Below are 22,044 nucleotides of genomic sequence, written 5' to 3'. Positions count from 1 at the left end.
GCCATGCGGGCCGGGCCCGCCCCGCGCAGTCAGGCCGGCCAATCAGCGGCCAGGGGCTTCCTTAAAGGGCTTAAAGGCGGCCCCGCCGGGGGCGGAGCTGTCCGCGCCCTCCCGCCGGCGGAGCGCGGGCCCGGGCCCGGGGCTCGGGGGTCGGGGAGACGTCGCCTCCGGAGCCTCGCCACGTCCCAGAGTCCCCGCGGGCCCGGCAGATGGTCTCCAAGACCGGGACTCGGGTTCCTCAAAGCACAGGTTGTAACCCGGACCGAAATAGCTCGGCCACACCACACACACACACACACACACACACACACACACCACACACCACACACACACACACATACACATACACACACACACGCTTTACACACCACACACACACACCATACAGCACACACACCAGACATGCACGCACGTGCTTCACACACACACGCTTAACACACACACCACACACCATACAGCACACACAGCACGCACACACACTACCCACACACACACACGCACACACACACACACGCACGCTTCACTCGCCGAGACAAGCCCAAAGGAGCACGGTGCTGCTAGTTAGTGAGAAGGAACCATCCGTTGACTGTGATGAAGACTTTTTCATGTTGTTGAAATGTTTTCCGACTACCAGTGTAACGATTATGTTAGCAAAGATAAGATCAAGCAAGGAAAAAGTGAAGTCACCAAAACGGGCTCTGGAGCTAAGGGTAGAGACTACCCAGCATCACACTGAGCCCGTGGCCTTCAACTGGTGGTCCTCCATCTTTGCGAGTCTGAATTTCCTCATCTCTAAAGTGAAGATTATTGGCATCCTTCAGGGCAGCTTTTCTCAAACTTGTTGATCTCCGGATTCCTTTACTTTCTTAAAAATCATTCAGGACCCCCAAGGAGCTTTTGTTTATGTGGGATAGTCACCAAGTTAGAAATTAAAATGAAGAAATTTAAAAGCTTTTTTTGGGGGGTGGCGAACACACAATACAGATGATGTATTATAGAATTGTATGCCTGAAACCTATATAATTTTATTAACAAATGTCACTTCAATACATTATTAAATATTTTTTAAACATTTATTAATTAACCTAAACCAATAATAATAAGCCATTACATGTAAAGATAATATATTTTATGAACTATAACTACACTTGTTAATAATTATTGAGTAGAGTGACATTTTTAATTCTTTTGCTTAAGTATAGCAGTGAAGAATGCAATGACCCTACTATAAGTTGATGCCACGCTTCCTTGATTCATGCTTAAGGTGCCAGCAGTTTCACCCACTGTTACTTTTGTACCATCAGTGAAAATGTCAACACAATGGAAAAGATCAAGTAATGTCTTCATTTTACTAGGAAAATAATTTTGACCATACAGACTCTCTGGAACTGTCTCTGGCACGTTCAGACGCTATGGACTACACGTGGAGAACCACAAATATATCTGCAGTATGTATCCATCCGATCAGCAAATATTTTTTTAATATATTTTATTGATTTTTTTTACAAAGAGGAATTGAGAGGGATAGAGAGTTAGAAACACTGATGAGAGAGAAACATTGATCAGCTGCCTCCTGCACACCTCCCACTGGGGATGTGCCCGCAACCAAGGTACATGCCCTTGACCGGAATCGAACCTGGGACCCTTCAGTGGGCAGGCCCATGCTCCATCCACTGAGCCAAACCGGTTTCAGCAGCAAACATTTATTGAACTCTTTCCATGAGCTGAGAACTGTTTTTGGCAGTGAGCCAAACAGAAAAAAAATATTCTGACCTCCTGGAGCTTATGTTTGTTATCCAAACAAAAAAGAATATAAGGTCTTAGCTTTGCATCACCCATTTGGAATATTAATACATTTATTAAATAATTTGAATGTAATACAGTTGATCCCCTATCTCGAGCTTATTTTGTCAGCAATAATTTCCAACACTTGATAATAGGCCAATCCTTATCATACCAGAAATGCTAGCAAATTATATAAGTACCTCTCCCAGCAGTGATCCCTTCTCTGAGAAAACTAATCAATGTCCAGGATATGGGTGGAGGATTTGAGAAGTGTAGATTTTAATTACCGTCCATTATTACCTGGCGGTCACGTGGGAAGCAGACAGGGTGGGGAAGTAAAAGCTCTTAAGTGTATTTGCCTCTTAAAAGAGTGCTTGTTAACCCCAAATGAATAAATCTTTAACAATAGAATTTCAAAGTATAGTAATCAAAATGAAACAAAGACTCATACCCATTAGGATGGCTACCATTAAAAAAAAATTGAAAGCAACTAGAGAGGAGAAATTGAAACCCTTCTGCACTATTGGTAGGAATGTAAACTGATGCAGACGCTGTGGAAAACAGTATGGCAGTTTCTTAAAAAATTAAAAATAGCCAAAACTGATTTGGCTCAGTGGATAGAACATCTGCCTGCGGACTGGGCATGTGACCTGACTGGAAATTGAACCGTAACCCCCTACTTCATAGGTCAGTGTTCACCCACTGAGCAATGCTAGCCTGGCTTAGCTTACTTTGTAAGACTAACTTGGCCTGAGTCTCTTGTTTATGCCTCCTTTGGCACAGATAATAAGCAAAATTTGAACTGTTTCCCAAGGTTGATATGAGTTAAGCACTGACCAATTCCCTATCATTTAAGAAAACTCTAATATTGTAACTAATAACTATGAAGTATAGGCAGTCATTGCTGTAATGACTAATGTAATGCTTTACAACAATATACATCTAAGTCTCGTTCCATGTTTTTTTTAAATATATATTTTATTTAATTTTTACAGAAAAGGAGAAGGATAGAGAATTAGAAACATCAATGAGAGAAACAGCGATCAGCTGCCTCCTACACACATCCTACTAGGGATGTGCCTGCAACCAAGGTATGCGCCTTTGAACGGAAAACCTGGGACCCTTCAGTCCGCAGGCAGATGCTATCAAAACACTGAGCCAAACCGGTTAGGTCTCATTCCATGTTTTGGTTTGAGTGCTCCCAGCTTACAAACTGTCTTTCAACCTGAGTGCACAATAAATGTTTACTAATTACTACTTATGATTCATTGGTTTTTCTTTGGCTATTTCTGAACCTTAGACACAAGCATGGTTTCTCCCTGTTTATTTCTTCGGAGTGACTGGGTGGAGTGCGCATGAAGATAAGGGGATTCTTTGCTAATGCTATCCTTTGGCACAGATAATAAAAAGGGTAAATTCAAGATGCCATGATGACACTACCAGAGGGACCTAACATAGTCTAAAGCAAGCATGTCAAACTCTCAGCCTGTGGGCCACATGTGGCCCAATAACGAATATTTTTGTGGTCCAGCAAATATAATGGTATGTAAGAAATGTCTTAATAAAATATTTTTTATTGATTTTTTTTTTTTTTTTTTTTTTTTTTTTACAGAGAGGAAGGGAGAGGGAGAGAGAGTTAGAAATATCAATCAGAGACAAACATCAATCAGCTGCCTCCTGCACACCCCCACCAAGGTTGTGCCTGCAACCAAAATACATGCCCTTGACCAGAATCGAACCTGGGACCCCTGAGTCCGCAGGCCAACGCTCCATCCATTGAGCCAAACAGGCCAGTGCTATACATAATTATTAATAATGAATCGTGTTGCATTCATTTCCCTTTTGGGCCTTACATGCGGTGCACCATTTCTCTCCATTAATACTGGCAGTGAATACTAGTATTTTTGGACTAACTTGTTTGACGTGCGCAACAGGAAATATTTTGAACAAAAAAAATAGGTTTATTTGTGTTACGCTTATTAATTTGTGCAGTTCTTCAGTATCTGGTAAGTTAATGTTTAAGAAAGAATATTTTTTATTTAAATGTTCTATTATTTTACATGTATGATGACTCATTTATTTCAGCCCTTTGTATTCAGCATGTCTATCAATATAAACCTACATTTCTATGAAAACTGAAGCTTTTGTTTTTTTGCGGCCCACATAAACTTAAACCTTGTTTATTTGGCCCGTGTTAGCCTTTGAGTTTGACACGCTTGGTCTAATGAGTCAGGGAAGCCCTCCCACGGAAAGTAATCTAAAGGCTGAGAAGTAGGAGCCTTACAGAAACTTGAGGAGGCAATTAAGGATTTCAGAAATTATTGGAGATTTTGTCAAGTTCTGGTGAGAAACCTGCAAAGATTAAAAAATGCTGAGAAATGTGCATTACTCTCCAGAAGGGGTTCATCTTTCGGACCAAGCATCAAGGGACCTGCTTATAAAAGCACATGCTCCCATTTTCTAGGCAACAAGCTTCTCTAAACGATCCCCCCCCCCCCCCCCCCCCCCAACACCTGGCAGTTTAAAAACTAAAACTCCCTGAAATCCTCCTAGACAGTGCGCGGCGGCGTCAGACGCGCGCGGCCCCCTGGATCTTGTAGTCCCGGGCCGACTTTGTATCCCATAGAGCAGTGCGGCAGGTCGCCGCGCCTGCGCAGTGCGGGCGGCGGGCAGCGCAGAGTGAGGCTCTTTTGTTCGGCTCCGGAGAGGGCCGTTGGCTTGGGCCTGCGGTACGCCGCTTCAGCGAGGGGCTCGCCCGCAGCCACCCGGCCTGCTGCTTTTGTGGGCGCCACTCCTCCGGCCCCCCCAGACGTGACGCGCCGGTAGCGCAGCACCGATTCCTCTCGTGCTTTTGGGCGCTGCTCTGAGGTAAGGAGTCCGCTAGAGGCGGGGGAGCGGCGGGGGGTGCGCGGCGGCGGCGGCGGCGGCGGCGGGAATCCCGGGTGAGGGGCCTCCGGCTCGCCGCCGGGCTTGGGAGCGGACCCCGCGCCCTTCCCGCGCCGGGTCTCTCGCCGCGCGCCGGGAGTCGGGACGGCGAGCGCCCGAGGGTGGAAGGGGGCGGGGTGGCGTCCTCCGAGGTGGACGTTACCGCGCTCCGGCGCGGGCCTAGCTCTTGGGGGTCGCTCTGCGCGACCCGGGTAGACCCAGGCAATGCTGGCTTTGGATTGGGGGGCCAGGGGGCGGGGCGGGATCGGACAGGACGGGGGAGACTGTATGGAAATGTGGGGGACCGGACAGGCCGGGCAGCCTTCATGCCTGGAATATGTGCGTTTGGAGGGTTCACAGCTGCGAGCCGGAGGCTTGGAAATGGACCCTGAGAACTTGGGGGTCTGGTCGGGGCGCCCGGAGGAATTTCGCCTGCGAGAAACTTGGAGGAAGTTGTAAGAGGGCGCTGCGCCGCCCGAGGTGTGGAGGGATGGATAAGGAAAAGGTGATGTGCCCCATAAGCGGGGAGTGGGGGGGAGGAAGGGGAGGAGGAGCCGTTAGCGGCCTGCCTGGGCAGGAGAGCGGGAAAGAGCCGTTAGCGCGGAAGAGGAGGAGGAGGAGGAGGTTTCGGGAGCATTTCCGTGAGGTCTTGAGGGGACACACCTGGCTGCCCTTCCTTCCTGACGGGTCCCGGGGCGGCTGTGAAAACAGTGCGAAGAAAGGGTGGTACACGCATTCCTTCCTCTGCCAGGTTTTCTACCGCCTTCATTCCATGGTTCACGAGGAAGTTAAAAAAGTGCATCTCTTAACTTTGATTCAGAATTCGTTTCTTACGTGTTTTTTTTGTTGTTGTTGTTTTAAATATATTATATTGATTTTCTACAGAGAGGAAGGGAGAGGGACAGAGAGCTAGAAACGTCGATGAAAGAGAAACATCCATCAGCTGCCTCCTGCACACCCCCTAAAGGGGATGTGCCCTCAACCAAGCTACATGCCCTTGACTGGAATCGAACCTGGGACCCTTCAGTCCTCAGGCCAACGCTCTATCCACTGAGCCAAACCAGTTAGGGCAGTGTATTTTTGACTACAGGATACAAAAACTTTCTAACTATGGAAAAAAAAGAAACAACCATTATATCTTCTAGTACCCATTTTAGTGAGTAGGAAAATGTTTCTTTTTGAGATCACACCTTTTAAAACAGGAATTGATGCATTTTTGACATTTTCTAGTAATTTATATTTCGAAGTATACCTTTTTCATATTCTATCTTTGGAGGTATAACAGATTTTGCATTAGACTTGATAAGTTTTTCACTTTATAGTTTATTTCTCTGAAGAGTTTTGCTTTTTTTTTTTTTTAAATATACTTTATTGACTTTTTACAGAGAGGAAGGGAGAGGGACAGAGAGCTAGAAATATTGATGAGAGAGAATCATCGATCAGCTGCCTCCTGCACACCCCCTACTGGGGATGTGCCCCCAACCAAGGTACATGCCCTTGACCGGAATCGAACCTGGGACCTTTCAGTCCTCAGGCCGACGCTCTATCCACTGAGCCAAACTGGTTTTGGCTGGTGTAGCTTTCTAGTAACTTTTGTTTCATCTTAAACAAAAATATTTGCTTTATATATAGTTGCTCTAATATTTACAGATCCCTGTGGCCTCTCAACCCAAATCTATAGTTTCATTCTATACCTCCACATACTGTAAAGGTAAGGTTTGCCAAGTTTCTAATTACATCTCAGATGATATTCTAATTTTATTCACACATCAGTATTTTACTCCTAGATCCTGGAATTGGAAGGCAGAGATTCCTTTAAAAAATTAAATCCTTGTTCAGTGGATATGTGGCACAAGTTCTTGTTTTCTGCTCAGTCAAGTTTTCCATCTGGAAAGCATTTGCCTTACAAGCAGTCACAGCTAACAGACTAAAAGCAGTTTGGAAACATGAATCAGGAGAACTACAAACTGAATATACTACACATGCTTTCACCTTCCTTTTGATGGTTGGTATTATAGTTGCTAATGCTCAGCAAAGGTACTTCTTCCTTGTATTCCATTTAGGGTTGGTAGTTAGATTTATTTTGCTGATTCCCTAAAAAGCTGACAGCTTTGATTATCTGAGTCTGAGACATTCATCTTTATTGCCCCTGTAGGGTTCAACACCTTACTTGGGGCCAGACCTACCTTTGAGTGTCTTAAGTGAAAATAGAAACAGAATGCTTTGGGAAATGCAAGGAAAAGAGAAATAATATTCAGCTTGATTGGGTAGGGAAATAATACTTAGCTTGGTTTAGCATAATATTTAGCTTCTTTTTTAAAAAAATATATTTTTTATTGATTTTTTACAGAGAGGAGGAGAGAGGGATAGAGAGCTAGAAACGTCAATGAGAGAGAAACATCGACCAGCTGCCTCTTGCACACCCCCTACTGGGGATGTGCCCACAACCAATGTTACATGCCCTTGACCAGAATCGAACCCGGGACCTTTCAGTCCACAGACAGACACTACCACTGAGCCAAACCGGTTTCGGCAATATTTAGCTTCTTAATAGTGAGCAAGGTTATGCATTGGAGAAACATGCAGAATATGTTCAGGTTATGGTTTTCTGTTTTGTATTGGTTTTTTAATATATTTTTATTGATTTCAGAGAGAAAGGGAGAGAGAAAAATCAGTGTTGAGAGAATGATTACTTAGCTGCCTCTTGCACACCTTACACTGACGATCAAGCCCACAAACTGGGCATGTGCCCTGACAAGGAATCAAACAGTGACCTCCAGGTTCGTAGGTTGACATTCAGCCACTGAGCCACACCAGCTGGACTGGTTTTCTGTTTTGACAGCCGTGTAGGTTTTGTGAGGGAAACAGTAGTATAGAATGGTAGGAACCAAAGGATGTCAGATGTTAAATACTGTGGAGTTTGGACTGTATGGAGGAAGAGGCCTTGTACACCAGGAACCGAACCACACCCTCCTGGTTCATAGCCCAACGCCAAACCAATGAGCCACAAAATTTGGGTTTACCTTTTCATATGTTATCCTTTGGTCCTGGCTTTGTGTCTTACTATTGGGGACTTTGGGAAATTTTCTTTGCTTCAGTAAGCCTTAGTTTCCTCATTTGTGAAACAGATTTAAAAGAGTTGCTTTAAGGATTGAATTAAGTGCCTTTATAGTCATTAAGTGTTAAGTATTTAATAAATGTTTAGTTATTGTTATGTTATTATCACTTAGCCTTAAGGGGTTCAAAAAAGCTGTACTTCCTGGGTGTCCTTATATTCTGCTAGCCTGACCAAACAGCTACATTGCCTGGGTCTGAGAGGGTTCCTGTGATGTGGAACTTTCTTGGTCACCCTATGTTCCACCAGGTTCTTAGTAACTGCCCATTGATTTGATTTGGTTTTATAAATAGAGTATTAAAAGCTAGTAGAGCTGTAGATATATTGTTTTTTTTAATATATTTAAACCTAAGCAAGAGGGGGAAGGAAAACAAGGAATGGAAAAAGGCTAGATCCGTGGTCGGCAAACTGCGGCTCGAGAGCCACATGCAGCTCTTTGGCCTCCTTGAGTGTGGCTCTTCCACAAAATACTACGGCCTGGGCGAGTCTATTTTGAAGAAGTGGCATTAGAAGAAGTTTAAGTTTTAAAAATTTGGCTCTCAAAAGAAATTTCAGTCGTTGTACTGTTGATATTTGTCTCTGTTGCCTAGTGAGTTTGCCAACCACTGGGCTAGATGAAAGAAAGGATGAAGTGGGAAGTGAGGTGCACAATATGGATCACCTGGTCACTACTGCCTACCACTCCCCTCAGTCTAGCTCTTTCTAACCTGGCCATGTTTGTTTTCCTCGTAAACCAACCTCTACTTACCTTAGGATTTGGAGTCAATTATTCCCTAAACTTGGTGGTGTCTTTTTCTGACTTCTGCTGAGTTGTCTCCTTGTCATTCGGTTCTCTGTTTAAATGTTACTTAAAGATATTTTTATAGTATTTTTTACTAATTTTGTTTAGATTATCTTTCATTTTTTAATATGAAATACAATTACTATTTATTTTATTATTAAAAATCTTTTTTGTTGAAAGTATTACATTTGTCCCTTTTTTCTCCCATTGACTCTTCATAGCCCACCCTTATCCCCTGTCCCAAGCCTCCACCACCCTATTATCTGTGTCCATGGGGTCCAAGTTCATAAATTGTATATGCATACAAGTTCTTTGGTTGATCTCTTCCCACCCACCCCGCCTTTCCTCATATTCAAAATTCTGTTTCAGGCTTCTATGTCTCTGGACCTATTTTGTTCAATAGTTTATTATGTTCACTAGATTCCACATGAGTGAGATCATGTGATACTTGTCTTTCTCTGGCTTATTTTGCTTAGCATAATAATCTCAGGGTTCTTCCATACTGTCTCAAAGGGTAAGAGAGCCTTTATTTTTATTTTTCACTACTGCATAGTATTCCTTGGTGTAAATGTACCACAGTTTATCCACTCATCTGCTGATGGGCACTTGTGCTGTCTTCAGATCTTAGCTATTGTAACTTGTGCTGCTATGAACATAAGGGTTCATACATTCTTTCTGATTTCTTAGGATATATTCCTAGAATTGGGATCACTGGGTCAAAGAGCAGTTCCATGCTTACTTTTCTGAGGAAACTCCATACTGTTTTCCATAATGGTCGCACCAATCTGCCTTCCCACCAGTGAACTAGTGTTCCCTTGCTAGCACTTGTCATTTGTTGATTTGTTGATGATAGCCATTCTGACAGGTGTGAGGTGATAACTCATTGTTGTTTTAATTTGCATCTCTCTGATGATCAGTGACTTTGAGCATTTTTTTTCTTGTCTCTTAGCCATCTGTACCCTTTGGAGAAGTGTCTATTTAGGTCCTTTGCTCCTTTTTTTTTTTTTTTTTTTTTTTGTTATCCTCACCCAAGGAGATTTTTTCATATATCAGAGAGGGAGGGAGGGAAACAAATTGATTGATTGCCTCCTGTACGTGCCTCAACCAGTTGTTACCACTTTGCTTCTGTTTTAATTATTAATTGGGTCCTCTCTGTTTCTTGATGAGTCTGGCTAAAGATTCATCAATCTTGTTTATCTTTTCAAAGGACCAGCTCTTGGTTTCATTGATTTTTAGTTTCTGTGTCATTTATTTCTGCTCTGATCTTTAGTATGTCCTTTTCTTACTCTGGGCTTTTCTTCTTGTTCTCTTTCTAATTCTTTAAATTGTAGGGTTAAATAGTTGATTATTAACTTATTTTGTTTTTTCTTTTTGTGTGTTTTGTTTTGAGGTACACCTGTAATGCTGTGAACTTCCCTCTCAGGAATGCTTTTGCTGTGTCCCAGAGGTTTCGGGTTGTTGTGCATTCATTTTCATTTGTTTCTAGGAAGTTTCCATTTCTTTCTTGATCTCATTGGTAATCCATTCATTGTTTAATAACATGCTATTTAGCCTCCATGTGCCAGAGTGTTTTTACTGTAGTTGATTTCTCATTTCATTCCATTATGATCTGGGAAGATGCTTGGTATGATTTCAGTCTTCTTGAACTTAGTAGTAGAGTCTTGTTTTCTGTCCTATCCTGTGGTCTCTCTCTGATAATTACCCATGTGTAATTGAGAAAAGTATATATTTTGCAGCTTTGGGGTGAAATGTTCTATAAATGTCAATTAAATCCATCTGATCCAGTGTGTCATTTTTTAAAATATATTTTTATTGACTTTTTACAGAGAGGAAGGGAGAGGGATAGAGAGTTAGAAACATCAATGAGAGAGAAACATTGATTATTGCCTCCTGCACACCCCCTACTGGGGATGTGCCCGCAACCAAAGTACATGCCCTTGATCAGAATTGAACCCGGGACCTTTCAGTCCTCAGGCCGACGCTCTATCTACTGAGCCAAACCGGTTTTGGCAGGGCCAGTGTGTAATTTTTAAAAAATATATTTTTATTGATTTCAGAGAGGAAGGGAAAGGGGGGGGGGACACATCATTGATGAGAAAAATCATTGATTGGCTGCTTCCCATACACTTCACACTGGGGATCAAGCCCACAACTTGGGCATGTGACCTAACCAGGATTTGAGCCATGACCTCAACCACTGAGTCATACTGGCTGGGCTGATTATGGCACTTTTGATACCATAATTTGGTTGCCAAGATGCTTAGGGGGGGTGGCAAATAGTGTTGGTTAAAGGGTCCACCCTCCCCCCTAAATATGCTGCAACACTGATCTGAGTTACTTTGAAGTTTTCTTGCAAGCAATTCTAATTGAGAACTCTCCTTCAAACTATCTCTGCTGGTGTTTAGAGACTGCCATCTTCAGGGAGTGGAGGTTTCCTTTAAAATAATCCATTTGGAAGCTATAAGAGAATAATTGGCCTGTCATATATTTAAGGGGCTCTTGGCTCTTTTGAAGGTACTAGATTCTATAGGAGGAATGGGTTGCATTCTGCTGAGTTTGAAAACAGCTTATTCAGAAGCCTAGAGAACTACCTATAAATAACGGAGGAAACACCTTGGGAAGCATGGCTGAGAATCCTCAAAGCAAAAAAAATCCAATTTCTGGAGGTAGATGGAAGGATGAGCCCATTAAGAAAGCTCAAGAGAAAAATGGGAGTCTTCATTCTTTACTTCTTATTTGAATTGTTTTTAGGACAATAATTTGAGTAAAGATGTAAATCAAGAGGTCTTAGGTACTTTAGATTTCCCCATTTAGGAAGTTTTCTTTTCCTAACTTTAAGGATTTTATTCTTATTCTTTGCTGTGATTCCTACTCCCTGGGGCCATGCTAATGGGAAAGAGAGGCTTGTAGTAGCTAGAGACTGCCAGAAGCTGACCTGACCCTTTGGTTCCTAATAGCAGGACCAGATGGACAGTATTCAATGCCATTTATTTTTCTTTTTTAAGGATAGATCTCATTTTGTCATTTTTCAAAGTAAGTTTATTGAGATAACATTATAACGTTATAATTTTCAGATGATAGATTATAAATTAATATCTATACACTGAATTGTGTGCTCCCCACCCTCAGTCTAGTTTCCTTTACTGTAAGTGAAATGCTGTTTCTTTTTGTAAGGCAATTATAGGTATTAATGTAGATAACATTGAGCCTTAAATAGCTCTGAATTTTGATGCCATAGTAATAGAATACCTTTCCTTTCTTAAATTTAATTAGTTAGAAGGGTTATTAGTGGACAGTTACTGTTTTTTGGATTATCTGTAACCTATTGTTTTCCTTCCATCTCTTGAGAAAGGGAATGTCTTCTAGTTGTCATGTCCAGATTAACATAGGGAGTTGTCTAGCCCTTGTTCTCTGCTCTTTTTTTTTTTTTTTAATATATTTTATTGATATTTTACAGAGAGGAAGGGAGAGGGATAGAGAGCTAGAAACATCCATGAGAGAGAAACACCAATCAGCTGCCTCTTGCACACCCCCTACCGGGGATGTGCCCGCAATCCAGGTACATACCCTTGCCCGAAATCGAACCTGGAGCCCCAGAACAAGTGCTACTCCTTCCTTCCTTATTTTCACAGTTTTTGTTTAAAAAGAGCAGAGAACAGCCGAAACCGGTTTGGCTCAGTGGATAGAGGACTATGTTCTCTGCTCTTTTTAAACAAAAACTGACCATGAATGTTGCTATCCCTTCAATCAACAGTGAAAATAAGGAAGGAAGGAGTAGCACTTGTTCTGGGGGAAACATCGCTGCATTTATCCTAAAGGAAAATGGACTTTTCTTTACTCATAAAATAACATTTGTCACATGGCAATCTGAACTTGAAAACCTGAATCAAGCATCTCCCTTCAAAAGCACAGCCTCTCCCTCTCCCTTCTCTAAAATCAATAAGAATATATATTTTTTTATTTTTATTTTTTATTTTTATTTTTAAAATATATTTTATTGATTTTTTACAGAGAGGAAAAGAGAGAGAGAAACATCGATGAGAGAGAATCATCAACATCGACCAGCTGCCTCTTGCACATCCCCTACCGGGGATGCTCCCGCAACCAAGGCACATGCCCTTGACCGGAATCGAACCCGGGACCTTCCAGTCCGCAGGCCAACACTCTATCCATTGAGCCAAACCGGTTTTGGCTATATTTTTTTTTTTTTTAAAGATCCATAATGATGATCCTGACTTTTATGAAAAGTTTTATAGTCTATAGCTGCTTGGTATGTTAATTTCATAGTCTATAGATGGATTGTTTCTAAAATACTATAGTGCATTCTTTTTCTACAGTCCAGTTATAAAGTATTTGGAAGTTTCTACAACCAGTTTAACCAAACCAAATTGGCATTGTCTGAAATTCAAACATGGTAGTAACTTCTTTATTGTTTGGATCATCTGCCATACTCTTGGATTGTTTGTATCTCATTCTGAGCAAATGATCCATCAATTTGTAGATTTTCACCAATTTTATAGAACAATTTTGTTGTGTTGGTATCTTATGGTGCCACCTACTGACACAAATTGGTAAACATAAGGCTTTAAGCCTAACAGAAGTCAAAGAATTGTATGAAGGACAAAAGAAAGTATATTAAAATCAATAAAAAATATATTTAAGCCGAAACCGGTTTGGGTTATCAGTGGATAGAGCGTCAGCCTGTGTACTGAAAGGTCCCAGGTTTGATTCCGGTCAAGGGCATGTACTTTGGTTGCGGGCACATCCCCAGTAGGGGGTGTGCAAGAGGCAGCTCATAGATGTTTCTCTCTCATCGATGTTTCTAACTCTCTATACCTCTCTTTTTCTCTGTAAAAAAATCAATAAAATATATTTTAAAAAATATATATATATATTTTTAAAAAAGTATATTTATAGGGGACTAGAATTTTAGCACTGGAAAAACCCTTAGAAAGGTTACCCAGCCTGATTATGTATTTTAAGAATAAAATCTGGTTCTATTATTTGTGATAACTAAGCTTTCCCCCTCATTTTCCAAAAAAATTTCAGCCTTAGAAATAAAATAAATAGAATGAGAAGTTAAGAAATTTGTGACGTATAAATTAATTGTGGCATTCAGAAAAGACTAAATAAATAATCTTTTTATTGATTTCGGAGAGGGAGGGAGGGAGAGAAACATCGATGAGAGAGAATCATGGATCGGCTGCCTCCTACAGCCAGGGGGATTGAGCCTGCGACCCAGGCACGTGCCCTTGGCCAGAACTGAACCCAGGACCCTTTGGTCCACAGCCACTGAGCCAAACCAGCCAGGGCTGCATAAAGAATCTTAAGGGACTTAAAAGAGAGTCTTTTAACAGTGCAGAGGAATGGGTTATATACATATACAAAAGGGAAAATTAACTAGACGTTTAATAAATAGGACAAATTATTTCCCACGCTAAAAATTCAAGTCCAGTACTATAATGAAATGGAAAACAGAATAGGAAAAGTACAGATCAGAGGGTTATATGTATATGTTTTATGTATGTACATTATTTTTAGGATTGGTTTTATTTCAATATAATATAGTTTAGATATGCTTTATAGTAAAGGGGGTATTGGGAACTTTTTAACTTAGAATATGTATAAAATTTTATGTAGCTATTCAAGAATAAGTTTTGCTGTGAGATTAGTTAAAGCTATTTATGAACTAACTTTCTAGCTGAGTATATCAGCAAATTTCATTGTGTATTGAAGATGAATAGACAGAGCACTTAAATAAGCAGAACACACTGTTAAAATCATCTATTATGTCCCTGCTTTTCTTAGCATCCATATATTCACCTAACCAACAACTTACATCCTTTTTATTTTCTTTATTTTAGCAGCGTCACCCTTTATACCAGAAAACTGGCGGGCACTATGGGGAAAAAACAAAACAAGAAGAAAGTGGAGGAGGTGCTAGAAGAGGAAGAAGAGGAATATGTGGTGGAAAAAGTTCTTGACCGTCGAGTGGTGAAGGGCAAAGTGGAGTACCTCCTCAAGTGGAAGGGGTTCTCAGAGTGAGTGTCCCTGACCTGGGTGAATCAGTCATTTAATCACCAACTGTTTCTCAGGAGTTGAGGAATGTCAAGGGCTAGGGTGTTCCAGTGGGTACGGTGTGACTCAGGCCTGCCTTCATGGTTTATAATCTAATAGGAAAATGGTCTATCTGTGTAAAGTGCTATAATGCAAGACAGCGATTTCTGAGGGACAATTTTGTGTGTGGCTTTAGACTGATACAAATTTGCAAGAGAAAGTAAATTTTTAAACTATATTTTATTGATTTTTTACAGAGGAAGAGAGAGGGATAGAGAATTAGAAACATCGATGAGAGAGAATCATCGATCAGCTGCCTCTTGCACACCTCCTACTGGGGATGTGCCCGCAACCAAAGTACATGCCCTTGACCGGAATCGAACCCGGGACCCTTCAGTCCTCTATCCACTGAGCCAAACCTGTTTCAGCAGTAATTTTTTTTTTTTTTAAAGAGGCTAGTTTCTAAATTTTAAATTTGTACTAAAAATAAAAAGCACACCCCTACTCCCCTGTCCCTATCCTTGACCCCAAGAAATTTTAACTTTGCTCAGTTCTTGGACAAAATCTAGCTACTCACTGTTAACTCCTCTTTGCCAAGGACACCCAGCTCTTGTCCTCCTGTGCGTCTCCTTTTTATGAGTATGCTAACTTTAAGTGGAAAGTGACTCACTGTGTCCTTTGATTTCAGTGAGGACAACACGTGGGAGCCAGAAGAGAACTTGGATTGCCCTGACCTCATTGCTGAGTTCTTACAATCACAGAAAACAGCACATGAGACAGATAAATCAGAAGGAGGCAAGCGCAAAGCTGACTCTGATTCTGAAGATAAGGGAGAGGAGAGCAAACCAAAGAAGAAGAAAGAAGAGGTAAGGGTAGGAGAAAGCATTGTTACTATCCACAGTTCTTACTGCTGTCAATGAAGCTGAAAGCCAGATAATTTCAGTACTTTTGTCCTGCTGCTGCTTGAATATGAGCAGCCCTCTCTCAGCCCTTCTGGAATCTTAGATAGGCTAATGCTTACAGAGTGTTTGGGGGCTCACTACTCATAAAGACAACCACATAACCTACTTTTATTTTTAAAATATATTGTATTGATTTTTTTTTTTTTTTTTACTACAGAGAGGAAGAGAGAGGGATAGAGAGTTAGAAACATCGATGAGAGAGAAATATCGATCAGCTGCCTCTTGCACACCTCCTACTGGGAATTTGCCCGCAACCAAGGTACATGCCTTTGACCAGAATCGAACCTGGGACCTTTTAGTCCTCAGACCGACGCTCTATCCACTGAGCCAAACCGGTTTCGGCTAATCTTTTATTTTATGTGAAGGTTCAGGAACTATTCATTCCTGTAACTCGATAGCATTCAGTGTTTTGTTTTTTGTTTTTTTGTTTTTATGTGTTTTTATTGACTTCAGAGAGAAAGGGAGAGAGAGAAACATCAACAATGAGAATCATTGAGCCCTAACCAGTTTAGTTCAGTGGATAGAGCATCGACCTGCAAACTAAAGGATCCCAGTTTCTATTCTAATCAAGGGCATGTATCTTAGTATGGGTTGTGCAGGAGATAGCTGATAGATGTTTCTCATCAATGTTTCTAACTATATCCCTTTCCCTTCCTCTCTCTAAAAAAAAATCAAAATATATATATATATATATATATATATATATATATATATATATTTTTTTTTTTTTTTTTTTTTTTTTTTTTTTTTTTTTTTTTTTAAAGAGAGAATAATGGATTTGGCTGCCTTCCGTGTGCCCCACACTGGGGATTGAGCATGCAACCTAGGCATGTGCCCTGACCAGGAATTGAACCTTGACTTCCTGGTTCATAGGGTTGACACTCAATCACTGAGTCATGCTGGCCAGGTTGTTTTGTTTTCTTAAAAATAGTTTATTGATTTTTTTTTTTAAATATATTTTATTGATTTTTTACAGAGAGGAAGGGAAAGAGATAGAGAGCTAGAAACGATGAGAGAGAAACATCAACCAGCTGCCTCTTGCACACCCCCTACTGGGCATGTGCCCGCAACCAAGGTACATGCCCTTGACCAGAATCGAACCTGGGACCTTTCAGTCCGCAGACCGACGCTCTACCACTGAGCCAAACTGGGTTTATTGATTTTTAGAGAGAGAAAAGGAGAAGAAGAAACGTTGATCAGCTACCTCCTGCACTCCCCTTATCAGAGATCAAGCCCACAATATGGGCATGTGCCCTTGACCAGGAATCAAATCAGCAACCTCCTGGTACATGGGACAATGCCCAACCAACTGGGCCACACCAGCCAGGATGCAGTCAGTATTTTATAATCATTACAGGTTGAGGTAGCTATTTTAATCCATTATCAGTACCTTAAAGTAAGTTGTCTTTTTTACATATATTTGTATAATAATGAAAGGATATTATGCTAATTAGAACGACCTTCTGATGACCATGCTATGACTCCCAGGGCAGGTACAATGCAATTGGTCTGGGGCCCAGCCATCACCCTGTGATTGCCGCACAGAGGGAGGCCCAGGCCACTGGCACAGAGGGAGGCCCAGGCCACTGGCCGCCGGAGCAATCGAGGGGAGGAGGGGGGCTCCACAATTGCCCCAAAGAGGGAGGCCCGGTGCTGGAGGGAAGGAAGGCCTACTCTTTCTTGCGTGAATTTCATGCATTGGTCCTCTAGCAGGGGTCCTCAAACTTTTTAAAGTGGGGGCCAGATCACGGTCCCTCAGAGAGCTGGAGGGCCGGACTATATGAACTACTAATTCCTACTGTAACACCTCGGCTGCGCTCACTGCCCAAAAAACCTGGCGGGCCGGATCAGACTCTTCTGCGGGCCGCATGTGGCCCGCGGGCCGTAGTTTGAAGACCCCTGCCTAGAGTGAGTGTGTGTGTGTGTGTCCCACAACCCGAGCAAGTGCCTTGACTGGGAATCGAAACATGACCTCCTGGTTTCATAGGTCAACTCTTTGTTAACATCTTTTTTTGCTTTAAGGTGTGTGTCCCTTTTTACATGTGAGGAAACCTCAAACATTTCAGACCTTGATGGGATTTTCAATTCTGAAAGGCTTGGAACCATGGTATTGGTGAAATATTGGCAAAAGAGTTTGCGTACATGAATTAGAGAAAGAGGAGTAACTCCAGTCTAGCATGTACTTAAAATTGTTCAATCCCTCTGGTTTTTGCAGCCAGAAAAGCCTCGAGGCTTTGCCCGAGGTTTGGAGCCGGAACGGATTATAGGAGCTACAGACTCCAGTGGAGAGCTCATGTTCCTGATGAAATGGTGAGTGCCAGTAGCTCTGTGTGTGTGTGTGGTTTTTTTTTTTTTTCTCTCCCGTTTGTTCCATGCCAGAGAAAAGAGCTGGATCTTCGAAATTCCAGTCACCCAGGTGTGAAATCTTTAAGATGGCATAGTCCTTCGATAATGACCCTCGGCCTGACTGTCAACCTGGACTCATAATTTACAGGTAGGGGTCCTTAGGATTTTCAGATCTTTGGCCATTTTTTTATGAGGTGGGAGAAAATCTAGAGTGGAGAGGGTATGGGAAGGACTCACATTTCACTTTCCTAAGTGAAAGAAAAAAATATGAAATGTGATTGAACCACCCTTCCCTTCTACCACCTCCTTAATAAAGAGAAATTAGCTTGGCCCCAGGCTCAGAAATTCTGTTATCTTCTCTAGGTTAGGAAAGAATTTCTGTAGTTTTTCCTTTGTCCTTAATTGTTAAGATTTTTTTCCAATTTGTACAGTTCCAAGATCAGCCAGCAGGGGTCATATATTGAGCATAGAGCATGTCTACATTTTTCTCCATTAAGTATAAACACCAATGATAGCAATCCTCTATGAAACAGCTTAATGGAAACAGTGTCTTGAGAATCTTAAGAACTGTAATTAACCCAAATTTTGGATAATTTACCTATTTTGTCCAAAAGGAAGGCATCCCTTTTTTTTTTTTTTAATTGAAAATACCTATGCTTTTCCCCCCTCAAGTGGATCTCAATCATTGTTTTTAAAATATAAGGAGTGAATAATTCTAAGCCTTTGCCTATAAAGACAACATTATAGGTGTTTTGTCCTTTTGCCAGTTTAGAACCTTCTCTGAAAATCATCTGTACTAGCTCTTCCTTAGAAGGTGGCCAGAGAGGTCTAAGTTTAACACCCAAGAAAGCCTATAGCTAGCTAAACCTGTTTTCTTCCTGTGCATTGCCTGGTTGTTTACTGAATCTAACCTTTTAGCTGATTGATTGCTAGCCCATAGAAGGAATATTTTTTGTTTGTTTTTTTATGTGTGGGAGGTGTGTTGTGTTGCTTTTTTTTTTTTTTTTAATGGTTTATTTTTTAAGGTGCTTCATTTGGAGGGAAAGAATTGATTCCAGGAGTTAGTCAGTCCAGCTAGAGTATACTTTCTCTATCTGCATTTGACCTGAGTTAGAGTAGTGTCTTCATGTTGCTTAAGATTATAATCCTTTGGTTGACTCACTGCTGTGTGTAAAGATTATAGCTAAATATAATCCAGTTTGTTAAGATTGATTTTGATTATAAAACCAAGTTCATTTTGAGGTTATTTTTCTGGGGAGTGGAGATACTTGTCCATTTCCAAAAATAGCAAATATTCCTATGAAGTGAAATGATTGAACTTACTTCTGAGGACATTGTTGAACAAGGGGCAGCCTGCTTCATGTTCCCATACTGTTACACTCCTTTCTCTCAATTCCATTATTCAGAAATGTACCTTACCAGCTTAGTCCTTAATGCTGTGGAGCTGTGGAACTTTTTACTATCTTGCTGGGTTTCTGGAACTTTTGAGTGGTGATTCATCAGAGATTCTATCTCGTGCACCAGTGGGGTCCCTTAGGCTGAAACCGCGCCTCCAACATCCCTTAAGGGATCCTGGATTGTGAGAGGGCGCTGTGGGGGAGGACTCCAGAGTGTGTCTGGCCTATCTCGCCCAGTCCCTATTGGCTGGACCCCATCTGCAAGCTAACCTACCAGTCAGAGCATCTGCCCCCTGGTGGTCAGTGTGTGTCATAGCAACTGGTCAAATGGTCAAACAGAGTGACACTTAGCATATTAGCCTTTTATAGATAGATAAACAGAGTGACACTTAGCATATTAGCCTTTTATAGATAGATAGATAGATAGATAGATAGATAGATAGATAGATAGATAGATAGATAGATATCTACTGCCTGCCCTATACTACTACTTCCATCTGGGGCATTCCCAATGACCTGTAGATAGAGTTTACTCTTTTGTCCCTTGGAATAGATGTGATTTTTTACATTCTGAGAACATTTTAATATTCAGAAGAATATAGGAATTGCGTTATAGTCCATTTTCTACTTCCCAATGTTGAAGAACCGTTTCAAAGCACCTGGAAGTTCTGGCATATCTGTGAGCATGCCATTTGATAACGTTAAACGGTATAATTATGAGTTAGCAACAAAGTGTTCATCTGCATTGGCTCTGGCCAATGTGAGATTGGTATTCAGTGTTATACAACATAGTATAAAACCCCATTACAAAGCCGAGATCTCTCCATGGGCCCCTAGCAGCTGGCATATGGCTTTTGGAAGAGTGCAGTAGCCTTTCTTTTCTCTCGGAGAATCTGAGAGTGGTGCTTTTTCTGGTCTTTCCCAGAGGATCAGATGTGGTAGATTGAATTAGATCACCTACCTTTTGCAAAGACATCCAAAGGGGATTTTCAACGGGATATCTACAAGAGTGTCACTTAACTAAAAAGCTGTCAGTAAATGCTGCTTTCGCCGTATTAATGCCCTTCTCTAACTTATGCTTCTTATCCAAGTTGGGAGACCACGAACACCTGGTCTCAAAGTCTCTCTGTGCTTTATTCTGCAGGAAAAACTCTGATGAGGCTGACCTGGTCCCAGCCAAGGAAGCCAATGTCAAGTGCCCCCAGGTTGTCATATCCTTCTATGAGGAAAGGCTGACGTGGCATTCCTATCCCTCAGAGGATGATGACAAAAAAGATGACAAGAATTAACTCTCTTGAGTACCAGCCCCTGTCACATCTGACTGTGGGTTTCGAGGGGGGCGGGAAGGAGTTCTACTTGTCCTGACACCATAGAAGTGGCTTGAGAAGATGTCCTTTGAAGAGCCAGTATCGTTTCTGTGCCCTACAGCAGCCCAAGTGCTTTAAGCCGTTCCATGCTGTATAGTTTGCACACCCATCCACGTGGAGGGGAAGGAGGATAAGTGTTTCAAGGCAATTCGTTCTGCACTTTGCTGAGAAAAGCAAAGGGCCTTCTATGAAGGACAAAACTTGCAGAACGGGTATGTGTGAGAGCAAAAAGATACTGTAGATCTTCAAAGAGCATCTCCACAACCCACAGCCTTCTTCCCAATAGTGTTAACTGCATTTTTACAGCGTAGCATGTGTGTAGTTTTTTGCTATTACTGCTGTATTATTTGGGGGTGGGAGGGATGGGGTAGGAAGAGAGATGAGTAGGATTGTTTTTATTAAAATTTGGGACCTGGTTGTGGAAATGGTGAAACAATGAAAAGAAGAAACTGCTAATGATTTGGTTTTGGTGTCCAGAATATCTTCTTTTTAAAAAATGTAATTGGCAATTTAATTGAGGACTCTAAGAGACTGTTTAAAAGCTGTGAATGCCTGAAACTTACAGGCCAAGGTGTTCCCTGCCTGAGATTAATTCTGTTCCCAACAAAGGACTAAACCTGTTGATAAGTTACCAAAGCTGCCATTTGGGGCCGGGGGTTGGGGAGGACGGAAATTAGTTGAGAAGGGAAAGTCTTTTATTGGAGCATATATATATATAGGCAGATCGTTCTGTCTTAGAGGTGCTAATTCTTAAAATTGATAAGACCCTTTCTTTTCTAATTATGAAGCTATAGATACTACAATAGCTTGTCCATCCAAGCTCCTGGCTGGGGTGTTTGGTGGGAGGCAAAGAGGATGGTATAGGAGGTGTGAGAGGAAAGAGAGGGCCCATGTTTTAGGATGGGAAAGCTCTTGGAGCCTCTCTGTTTTTTGAACTTTGAACTCTGAAACCATTGGTGGCAGTGGTCAGTCACTGACAGCACAAGTTCATTGAATCACTTCAAGAGTTGGATTATTTCAAAAGCCCTGGTCTCAGGAGATTAAACTTTCACTTTCATACTGGGGCAGTGGTTCACTTTAAAACACACACAAAAAAATTTTTTAATCCCAAGAATTAACTGATACCTAAAATGCTGTCTTTACTCATAAACTCCATCAGTTATTGATATCATTCAGACCTACATCTAGAACTTCATTGTAAAATCCTTTTAGGCATGTGTTAGATTTCTGTGAAAACGTCATTTTAAATGTAAACTTCATACAACACTGTCAGTTTTTGTTTTAATAAAACTATAGATTTATAATCCTT

General features: G+C 41.5%; 1 protein-coding gene across 2 annotated transcripts; it reads left to right on the top strand.

Annotated features, from left to right (window-relative positions):
• The first annotated feature begins 4,419 nt into the window (after positions 1-4,419).
• Positions 4,420-22,044, top strand: CBX1 (chromobox 1). Of its 2 annotated transcripts, XM_084863650.1 has the most exons (6): positions 4,420-4,653; positions 14,471-14,647; positions 15,352-15,529; positions 17,841-17,935; positions 18,034-18,119; positions 20,513-22,044. In XM_084863650.1, the coding sequence occupies exons 2-5, from the start codon at positions 14,508-14,510 to the stop codon at positions 18,110-18,112; spliced, it is 492 nt and encodes a 163-aa protein (XP_084719776.1). In that variant the 5' UTR covers positions 4,420-4,653; positions 14,471-14,507; the 3' UTR covers positions 18,113-18,119; positions 20,513-22,044. The 2 variants fall into 2 exon arrangements, with proteins under 2 accessions (XP_084719776.1, XP_084719775.1); XM_084863649.1 differs by lacking the exon at positions 18,034-18,119.

The sequence above is a fragment of the Pipistrellus hanaki genome (genome assembly GCF_964339955.1).
Source record: "Pipistrellus hanaki genome assembly, chromosome: 16".
NCBI lineage: Eukaryota > Metazoa > Chordata > Mammalia > Chiroptera > Vespertilionidae > Pipistrellus > Pipistrellus hanaki.
This window is presented reverse-complemented; position numbering and strand designations above follow the sequence as displayed.

Excerpts from the sequence above, each read along its gene's own strand:
- CBX1 (XM_084863649.1), top strand. The coding sequence starts at position 14,508 with ATGGGGAAAAAACAAAACAAGAAGAAAGTGGAGGAGGTGCTAGAAGAG. Across the intron at positions 15,530-17,840 it reads CAAAGAAGAAGAAAGAAGAG|CCAGAAAAGCCTCGAGGCTT; the intron begins GTAAGGGTAGGA and ends TGGTTTTTGCAG. Across the intron at positions 17,936-20,512 it reads CTCATGTTCCTGATGAAATG|GAAAAACTCTGATGAGGCTG; the intron begins GTGAGTGCCAGT and ends TTTATTCTGCAG.